The sequence below is a fragment of the Limulus polyphemus genome, unplaced genomic scaffold (assembly GCF_000517525.1).
Source record: "Limulus polyphemus unplaced genomic scaffold, Limulus_polyphemus-2.1.2 Scaffold873, whole genome shotgun sequence".
NCBI classification, from domain to species: Eukaryota; Metazoa; Arthropoda; class Merostomata; order Xiphosura; family Limulidae; genus Limulus; species Limulus polyphemus.
The window spans coordinates 366704-377830 of record NW_013666483.1 but is presented as its reverse complement, the minus strand read 5'-3'; the positions used below and the strand labels follow the sequence as shown (position 1 = coordinate 377830).

The window sequence follows — 11127 nt, the reverse complement described above, 5'->3', positions numbered from 1 at the left end:
AAAAAAAAAAAAAAAAACACGACGGGAATAGTAAAATTTTATGTTCATGGAAAGCATATACACCATGAAAATAGGTTTAAAACATTTATAACAAAGATCAATGAACTATGCAAGGTTTTAAACTCTTGCACCAATCTGTACAATAAAACATTTTAAAACAATGTTTGTAGTCCATAAAAAAAAAAACAATACTTTTTCTACATCAATACACAAAACTCTGACATCGTCCATTTACTGTTTCAATGCAAAATATTTCAAGGACATGGGTGCCCACAGGAAGGGGAAAGGGGGTCACCCCCCCCCGATTTAAAAAAAAATGAAAAATTACTAGATATGTAAAATTAGTCTTCTATGTGATTGGAAAAATCATAAGGTATCAGTATTTCGATTTCATAATTTTTCAAACTTGAGTTTCTTGACCCCCCCTAATTTTTTTCTCCAAGGCATCCTTGTTCAAGGAGTTATTCATCTTGAACCATAAATTATTTCAGAAAGTTATGTTTAAAACAGCACAGAGCCCTGAAAAACTCACAGTTTAAAGCACTTTAAAGCTTTTAGTCAATCTCAAATTACATGTAGCGTTTATCAAATATTTCAAAACAAAAAAACTTCCCTTCATTCTGTGTCTTTAAAAACAGACACAAAGAATTCTAGGTCCAATTGTCATTCTCATCAAATAACTTTGAACACTTGGAAGGTGGCAAGTTACTGTTGCTAGGCCTCTCGAGTTTTGGTTTCTTTTCTACTGGTTCCACTGATAAGAGAAAACAACAAAACAATTAAAATCTGATAAGAAAAACTGGTTTTAATCATTCACCTTTCAAAGTAGAAGTTGTAGGTCCAAGTCTAGTAAATGTCTAGCTGGCATATCAAACTTAGTGCTTCATCATATTTAACTCTGGACATAGAAAACTGGACGAACAAATACACATTTTTTGTTTTAGGCAGTCTCATTATTACCTAAAGCAGCTTGGAACAAACACCAAGGTCCAGGATATAAGGATAATGTGAGGTCAGTTGTCAAATGTTGAGACTATTTAGGAACATTTAAATCAAGTTAGTGTAAGAAAAATTAAACAGATAGAATTTATGTTAAAGTATGTAAAAGAAAGTATTAGCATCTCAAAAAAAAAAAATATATATATATATATTAAAAGTGAACACCATATTCATACTGTAAATATACTCAAGTTTTGACTTTGAGAAGTCCTACATGGATAAGGATAGGAACAATGTACCATACCTGTTTTGGCACAGTACTTAAAACTCGGAATATTAAAAAAAAACATAAAAAAGTGTCAGATGGTTGAAAAAAAAATTACACAAGACAGGAATGTAGACAACAAAATTACAAAATGAAAAGTGTGTTTAAATACATTAAACTTAAGAAATTTAAAATGTAATCAATCTGACTAGCAGTAGATATACATTGATGCTGACCAGTGGTGGATATGACCTGAAGTTGACCAGATGCAGGTATGGGTTCCTGCCAATAATCAGTAATTATGAGCCGATAGTGACTTGCAGTAGGTATAGACTGTTACCAAAAAACAGAAGTACGACTGGATGTTGACCAATGATAGGTATGACCTGATGCTGTCCAACAGGAGGTATCACATACTGACCAGTGATAAGTATGACCTGATGCTGTCCAACAGGAGGTAGCACATACTGACCAGTGGTAAGTATGACCTATCGTTGACTAGAATCTTCTTAACTTATATCATGATACACAATATGTCTTCTTTAAATCTATTATAAATGTGTTGTCTAATTTAGAAACAGTTGTTCGAAGTTGTTAATGAACACACACACACACAAAGTATCTGGTAGTCCAGCCATGGATCTTCTTATATAAAAAAGGGTAAAAGGAGACTAGGGGTTTTAACTTTTAACTGACAAAAAAAAATCTATTTTTTAGAACGTGCATGAAATAACTTTAGACTAGCAAATTTGGCAAGACAAAACTTTAAGCTTGTACAGGTTATTTCTATATAAAGATACACCTCTTTCTATAAGATTCCAAAATATTTTAATGTCTAGTACGTAGCTGTAGAGCTATTAATAGCTACAAACCATGTCAGATTGTTTAGTCACAAATCCATTGATGAAAAAATGCCGGAATCCTCCTACTTACTTAACGTAGCTATATAAACTTTCGTCAGCAGCTGTATTACCGTAACTGGTAATAGAACTGAGTAAATAAAAGAAAATCTATAAACACAATATTGCTTTTCATTCACATTTCCTAAATAGCCCATGTATCTAAAATGTGCTTACGAATCTAACCTCGTTACTCGAACAAATGTTTCAGAATTTCAATAAATCTTTTCACCTAACACAGTGATAAAATCCCCGAGATGAAGTTACTAAACTTAAGAGTCACTGCTTATTAAACTGTATAAATCGTTTGGCATGTTATCATTATTTCCTCATTGTTCTTGCAAGTTGATATGCTTTATACTGCTTTTACAGCTCAACTGCCAACTGAGAAAACCTTTGTTTTTTTATATCCAATCATGCACTTAACAAACAAGTCATAGTTAAAATTATGTAACTAAAATAAAAGCAGATATATTTTATTACACTGACTTTCTTCTTTATTTTTGTTGAAGACTAAGAACACTAAAGATAATATCACACAAAAGAAGAAAGAAATAAACACACAAATTATCAGAGAGAGTATCTTGAAACATGCAATTGGCAACTACACTAAAATGCCAATAGAATAAATTATTCTTTCTTTATATATATTAGAAGAAAAAATATTTTGACAAGTACAATCTACTTGAATATCAAGAAATTAATTATTTTTATGGGTTATATGAAATAACTCATATTTATTATCCAATCTATGCTACTTGAGTCGTTCCTGATAAATATGGATGAAGGTTGTGTTACATTGTTAAGGTTTTCTATCCAGCATCTCAAGATATGTTTTCTTTTATCTCTCACAGCACATGAAGTTAATGCTATTTAATACAAAAGAAATTCTCAGTTGTTGCTTATGAAGCACAAGTTACCTGTCATCTAAGATGAAACTGACCTCAAAGAAATGACAAGAAAAATGAATGAACATGAAAACGGGGTTTAATGGAAAAACAAAAAAGAAATTACACAAAAGGGCGTTTCTATCTTGGCTCTCAAGTATTGTTTCTTATTTTAATTTCTAAAAATAAAAAATAAACAAGAAACAAAGCCATGTACAAGAGTTCACATAAATCACTCTCATAATACAACTGAAAATGCTATCTCCTCTATCTGTAATTAAATATGATTAATGTTTAATTGTAACAGTAACACAGGTGAACTGATGGGTGCCGAAAAACTCAAGAGGCATACCCCATCTTACGAGTTGCTGTCTCTGACACTTTATATTGAAAGATTAAGGTGATAAAAACATGGGGAGCATGAGCTGTCGTTAATCTTCAATCTATAACACACTTAAAATACATCCTGAAGGCCCCATTACACAGGGCTGTAGGAAGCAATAAGGCCATGGCCTGACCACTTTTTCATGGCATGTGTAGCTACAACTTGTACATTAAAACTTGCTTCTTGTAATTAAATATTACACTGTGTGCATGCAGTATTTGTAATTAAAATGGCTCAAGATTCAATCTCATAGCATTTTCTGGGAGAGCAAACACCCAGACCCCTCTAGAAATGTCAGTGGCTTGACTACTCCAAAATTGCTTCCCATGACAAAGTTACAGTTTACCTTTAACACATCACATCCTTGTCTTATTGAGTCTGGCAATAACAAAACAAACTATCCAAATCAACAGACTAAGAGATATCCGTTAGGCCAAGAATATCGAGAGTATTCCAAAATATGTTGTTATAATATCAGAGTGCTCTATAGTTTGTTTTTAATATTTATGTCCTTATAATCTATATCATTGCACTAAATATATAGCTTTAAGAAAAATGCTATGTTTAAATACATGTACGATTCAATTTCACAATTTGTAAACTTAAGAAGCCTGAGAAAAATCGTAACTATCTCAACAATGTCTTAGCTCTGAGAGACAAACTCTTAGGCTTTCATTCAGTACACTACCAAAGCATATTACAATGTTTAAAAGCATTGAACAAAAGACTAATGCACAGGGACCTTAAAACTGGTAAGATAGAGATTGTAACTATAGACACAAATTACCCATACAAAAACTAAAGATACAAATTTTTATAATTATTTTGTCTAAACACATCCTTCTAAAAGAAAACCCTATAACAATAATGATAAAACATGGATCACACCACTTGCCTAAAGATCTACCAATACACGTCTGTGTGGACAAAAGTAGTGTGTTAGATTTTTGTTTATCACAACCCTCTTTATAGATTATTTCACCAAAATACTAAAACTAGGACAAATTTGACATCTATTCTCTTTGCTTAACATAGGAATAAAATTGTTTTCATATGCTAAAAGTATTTTATAATTACTAAATTTCTAATCAAGCAAATAAAGATAGTTCAAGTTGAATCATCTACAATAACATTACAACGAAGACAAATACCTGATGGACTGTTTAAAAAGTTATCTTCATCTTCTTCAGGAATTGGTTCGATGCTACGATTACTGAGGTTTCCTCTTGAAGAAGAAAATAGTTTGATTAGACATTCAGCACCAACTGACTGTTTCCGTAGTTCATTTTAATCAGACTGTTACGTAATGTAGCAACTGTTTCTGTAGTTCATTTTAATCAGACTGTTACGTAATGTAGCAACTGTTTCTGTAGTTCATTTTAATCAGACTGTTACGTCATGTAGCAGCATCTTTTTGTTCATTACAATCATGTTTCATTGTTACAATATACTTCAAATGGATCCTATTAACTGTAACATACAATCAACAAGAAATAAATCTGAAATTACACAATGCCAAATTCATACATATCTCCACAATCCTTGGTTTAATAATTCAGAGCTGATTATAATACTATTTTTTAGTATTCATTTATGTCTCTATAATCTATATCATCACACTAAATATACAAAAAATATATTAATTAATGTCATATTAGTTGGGTATGGTATACCGAACACTATAAATAAACAATCTGATTCAAGCTGATTTCTACAAAATTTATTAATTCTTACATACAATAGCTCCACCTATGCCTCAAATTTTTCTTCCCACTACTTTATTTTTCTCTTATTTCTTCCTAAGATAAAGGGCAAGTCTTAGGTTAAGGGGTTGGGATGAAAAATTCATGACGCAGATGTTCGGCATACCAATCAAGCCTTTGTGAACGTTTTCTCTTAAAAACCATAATTTTGAAATAAGCAAAGTGCTGAAACAATTTCAAAATAGAAACTTTAGAGAAAAGGATTGTTCCCAGCCTAGAATACACAAGTTCCAACTTAAAGTACATTTCAACAGAATTTCACTGAAGATCGTCCAGTTTCACATAAACACTTACAAAACATTTAAAGGCACCCGATTAAAACCAACATTATACCTCAAAATCTGGACAGATTGTAGATATTAAAAAAAGTATTAAGAAAAGTTTAGTTAGTTCTAATAAATTTCTCTCGGTATAATAAAATAAAAACTCAAAGGTGATTGTTTTAATCTTTTATTATTGCATGTTATACAAACAGGTAAGAGAGATATGTTTAAGTTGCTATGTTGATTACAATAGAATAATCTAGTGAATGAATAAATTTTACACCTGATGTCGCATAAGCCATGAAATATTAATACATATAATCTCTGAAAGGCAATGCCTTTCTTAAACTAATGTTCCATGTTTGATTATTTTCAAAGTTAAACAAGTTATCCCTGGAAGGTAATGTCATGCTGACTGTGGTCTTACATAATTAACTCTCTGTATACAAACACGTCTAACATCTGTACATACTATTATTATTGCTAAACACAGAAAACTTTGATGAATTCATATGCTTACTCGCACGTTCCACTGCTACTTCTCCGCCTCTTCACTGGAACTCCAAAATCAGAGTGTGGAACTGGAGACACTTTTCTTTCAACCACGAGATTTGGTTGATGCCTGTTTTTAAAATCTAAATACGTCTTCACTGAGTAAACACTGTTGCTGGACAGAACAAGGTTCTTCAAAACTGCCATGTAGACAACAAGAGTGTTTACATAACCTCATATTAAGTCTATTGTGAAAACTAAACTTATATTCTAAATGTTACCTCAGAGAAGTGTTCAAATACTGCTAATGTCAATAAACATGTTATAAATGTAGTAAAAACCAACAACTTGTGTTTCTGAAATACAACGGATCACTCTTTATCACAATAGCACATTAAAAAAATTAACCATTAGTTAAAAATCATTTATTTTAAAATTCTATTCAATACAAGTTCTTGGCTAATATAATGCATCATTTAATAGAAAGAGGAGACAAATTTAACATTGAAAAATCACGAGACACACATCTGAAAGATGTTACAAAACAATATACAGTTTTTACTTTGAATTTTCAAAACAAAACTAGGTATAAGTATAATAACGACCTTAAAAAAAACATCTAATTACGCTTTCATCAAAACAACATATGCAGAACTTAAAAAAAGAATCTTATAGAATTAATAATCCTAATAATATATTACTATATGCTGTAAAACAAGCTGCTTACAGACATTCAAGATAATAGTAGTGTTTTTTTTTTATGAGAGTGTACACAATAAACTCAGGCTTGCTGAATCTGTGTTACTGTCTTTATCAAAATAAAATCTTGCATTGCTCAAATAAAATGTCTTTCTAAGTCATCCAATCACGGAAAGTAATTTGGCACGGTGCCCTCAATTATCATGTTAATAACATGTTTTAAACTTGGAAGATTTATTGACACTGTGGGGGGTGACAGTATCTCCTGCTCTAGCTACTTGGATCCATGGGAGGTGGAGTAAAGTGTCACATACATGCACACTCCTGATCTGTAGTCTTGAAACAGACTGATACACCTGCAGAGACTTGCCTACCTCACATTACTAAAATGTCAATTTTTTTTTTTCAACAACTGCTAACAAGGGGAGGTTGAAGTGTAAACTCATCAATATGTATACATGTACAGTCTTCCATACACTTGAGGAAAATACTAAAGATGATACTACTTAAATTCTATGGGACATCAACAAAAAAACAACAAAAAAACTCACCATCAGCAGTGTGCTCTGGACGTTTAAGTGCAATTAAAGCAGAAGCGTCATCTAGCCAAGAGATTGATATCGCCCCTATAGCAAAAACAATTGGCAGAGAAAAAAAACAAAATTCAGACTTTTTCCAAACTGTATTTTACGAAAAACGAATATTGTAACCAAGTGTCCTTGTTACAAAAAAGTTTCATAAATAACCCATTTCACTGTTTAAGTCATATTTTAACAGTTATAAATGTTTAGCTTAACATAACTATATGTATATTCTTTTAATTTGTGGTTTGGATTTCAATATTCTAATGTTGAAGACAAAATAAGCTTTACAACTAAAATGTATTTTTTTACATACAACATAATCCAATACACAGTTTAAAACAGAACATGTAAAAATTATGATAATGAACTTTGTACAAACAGCTCAAAAATAACGTAATAAAAACTCTACAAAATTATAAGTACACTTTATTATGAATATTACTTAAGGTCCAACATAAATGAAATAATGCATTTTTGACACTGTATGCACGACTGGATTAACCATTAAATAAAATAAGCATATGCTTAAGGTACCAAGGGAAGGGGGCACCACAGAGTTTATTCCAGTGCTGGATTTACCATGGTGCAGCTGAACTAGGGCCCCACAAAAAGGGGGACCCCTACAATAAATGAAAAAAAATCAACATATATATATACATATACAGCAATAATAATAATAATAAAATATTTCTATTAATATTATTATATTGAAGAGGTTAATGATATATTTTAAAATGAATAAAAAAAGTGTTGAAAATTTGAATTTTTTCCTATTGCCCTAGTTATAAGTAAATAATTTGCTTATATTGCCTACTGCTATTTAGTGTTAAATAAATAAAATTCAAAAACAGGTTATATTTAATATAGTTGAGGAGGTCTGGCCTGGAAGAAAACTGAATTTTTAATTTATTATTTCACATTTAGCACTTAATGAGTCTTAATGTCTTGTCAGTGAGACAATGGAAGGGTCGAGGGGGACCCATTGTTGGGATGTGCTTAGGGCATCAGTTGACCTTAATCCGCCCCTTACTGTATGCTCTTATAAAAACCAACTTGAGCTCTTTGACCTGAATGTACATTTCTCAATTTTCCAGGATATTAAACTTAACAAATACTTCTAATACATTTTATTTAGTAAAACCTTGTCGAAATGTTGTACATTTGCTGTTATGTTAAACTTATATTAAAGTTTTTCTTCATTACCCATTCAAGCCGTCTCCAGCCATTATTAAAGGTCAATACTATGCATATCAAGTATGCATGTTTCAATATGGATTTCAAAATAATAGAAAATTTCCCCTATGCTTGTTTGTTTGTAATTAAGCACAAAGCTACTCAATGGGCTATCTGTGCTCTGCCCACCACAGGGTATCGAAACCCGGATTCTAGAGTTGTAAATCCGCAGACGTACCTTTGTGCCACTGGGGGGCTTCCCCTATACAAATTATTACTAAAACAGGCTCACTCATTATGTTTCAATTTTGTATCACCTGCAGGTTTCAACACTTAACCTTATTAAAGGGGAAATTTCCTTACTTAGCTTCACACCTACAGACACAAGTAGGTTCATTGTTCAACTTCAAGCAGTGCATTGTGTATAAACTGGTATCCAAACTCTTCAACAAGTAAATGTCAAACTGTACAAGTTTTTATCTTGACTTAAAATGAGTTTGCCATTCTTCTTCTTTAGTTCTAGTTCCCACTTCATATACTGTTGCCTAATGACAGATTCACATTATTCATACATTTTCTCTAGCTTTTATATGATCCAAACATCACTATGTTTATACCATCCCTAACACTAAGTTAATAAGTCATGGTTTAAAGCTAGACACCACAAATTTACTGTTCTACTTTCTCTGTAACTCAACATAACTATTTATAGTTCCACTTCACGCTGCTCAACATTTAATGTTCTGTGATAACTTCCAATCCTTAGATATAACAATTAGTTATAAAATCATCCCTTATATACATGTTAGATCCATTCTGTAACACCATTACATAATCTACACCATTCCTGTTTTATACACCACATGTAGTCAAACAAGTTCCAATCTGTTCACATATTTAGTATTTTATAAACATTGAAAGGTTATAAACTAAATACTGTTACTGGTTTCTATAGTATCACACATATTGGTCAATTAGTTATTTACTTATAATTGTATATTCTCAGCATGAGCACATTTACATAATATACCGCATCACCCCCACTTTAAGTGCTGATGCAAAGGTTCAATAGTTAAGCAAGCTATCTTTTTCAAACTACTCAAAATTTAACACAGGAATTCAGATACATGTGTTGGAAAAATCATGCTGTTAGTTTCAGAAACAGCTTTCAGAAGTATCACTTACACACACACACACATACACACAACTCATCAGTCACATTTTTATTAGTCTATGGTAACCTGCCACATTTAAATGTCAACACTTTTCACTAGAGAATGTTTTTATGTATCAAAAGTAAGTTGTCCATTCTAATTACATTTTCGTTCTCAACATAAGAAAACTGATTATTCTATTGTGTTGTAGCCTTTTGAAGAACAAACTATAATGACAGCTGGAAACGTACGACTTTGATAACATTTGTAGATGTATTCATTAACACAGAACAACTGACAAGAGAGCATTGAGCTGTCTGGGCAAAGAAGTAGTGTCACATCAAATGACTGATTGCAATACAGCGTATCAAGACATCATCCCAAAGTTAAACGTGCTCTGAGAATAAATTATTTCCTTGAATTAGTTTTTACTTGCTCAAAAAAGCAATTAAGTTTGAAGATAATTGTATAAAGAGTTTTAAAAAAGCCTAGCCTCCTTCAAAGCTAGAATAAAATTTAGAAACTATACTTTTCTTTATTTTAAAAATAAAACATTTATATAGTACAATAGATATTCAAACCAATCTACAAATGGACCTTTAATCATAGGAGTTACGTATACAAATCACTGTTTGTTCTTTGTATACGTAGTCACAAAAGATTCTGTCAAACATAAAAAGGAATCAGGTAAAGTTTTGTCTACATAAATAACGAAAGTGAAAAAACACCTTTATTTATCAATTTGTCATTATAACATTGATCGAGGGCAATAATTGGTATGTAGTTTCTGAAACAAATGTTAAATACAAAAAAAAAAATTAAAATTATATAAAGAGCTGTCATTAGTAAAACAAGATGTTATCATAGGATCTTAATAAAGTAGGAACCGATCAGAGCTATTTATCCATTACGAAGAATTGGTCCTATGTATTGTAGAGGTTATAAGGCTTTCTGTACCTATAACCCAAACAGCAGTGTGACCTATAATGGGTTAACAAAACAGATGTTACAGAAGACTTTCTGTACATATAACCTAAACAGTATGGTGATCTACAACAGGTTACAGAAGACTTTCTGTGCCTATAACCTAAACAGTAGTGTGACCTATAACAGGTTAACTAAATGTACAGGTCACAGAAGACTTTCTGTACATATAACCTAAACAGTAGTGTGACCTACAACATGTTACAGAAGACTTTCTGTACATATAATCTAAACAGTAGTGTGACCTACAACATGTTACAGAAGACTTTCTGTACATATAACCTAAACAGTAGTGTGACCTACAACATGTTACAGAAGACTTTCTGTACATATAACCTAAACAGTAGTGTGACCTACAACATGTTACAGAAGACTTTCTGTACATATAACCTAAACAGTAGTGTGACCTACAACAGGTTACAAAATCAGAGACTCTAGGTTTTCTATAGTTTGAGCTATAAATGTTAAACAATAGAATGTTCTTATGTAAGCAGTAAATAAATAAACTGTCAGCAGCATTTCAAAGCATAAAATAAAAATCACCATCAAAATTTATTTTACATACATATTATTTAATTGCACACAAAATTTTACATTACGATACAATGTTAAACACAATGTGACTATTTATGTTTTGTAA

General features: G+C 31.4%; 1 protein-coding gene across 1 annotated transcript in view; it reads right to left on the bottom strand.

The window, feature by feature from the left end:
* Positions 1 to 6: 6 nt before the first annotated feature.
* The window catches only part of LOC106460978 (poly(A)-specific ribonuclease PARN-like), a 43890-nt gene continuing 32769 nt past the window's right edge, over positions 7 to 11127 (bottom strand). Inside the window, exons 15-18 of the mRNA XM_022387765.1 lie at positions 7144 to 7218; positions 5922 to 6093; positions 4527 to 4600; positions 7 to 754 (exon numbers count right to left, since the gene is read on the bottom strand). Of these exons, the coding sequence (XP_022243473.1) occupies positions 651 to 754; positions 4527 to 4600; positions 5922 to 6093; positions 7144 to 7218 (425 nt within the window). The 3' untranslated portion in view covers positions 7 to 650. The remainder of the gene's footprint in view (positions 755 to 4526; positions 4601 to 5921; positions 6094 to 7143; positions 7219 to 11127) is intronic.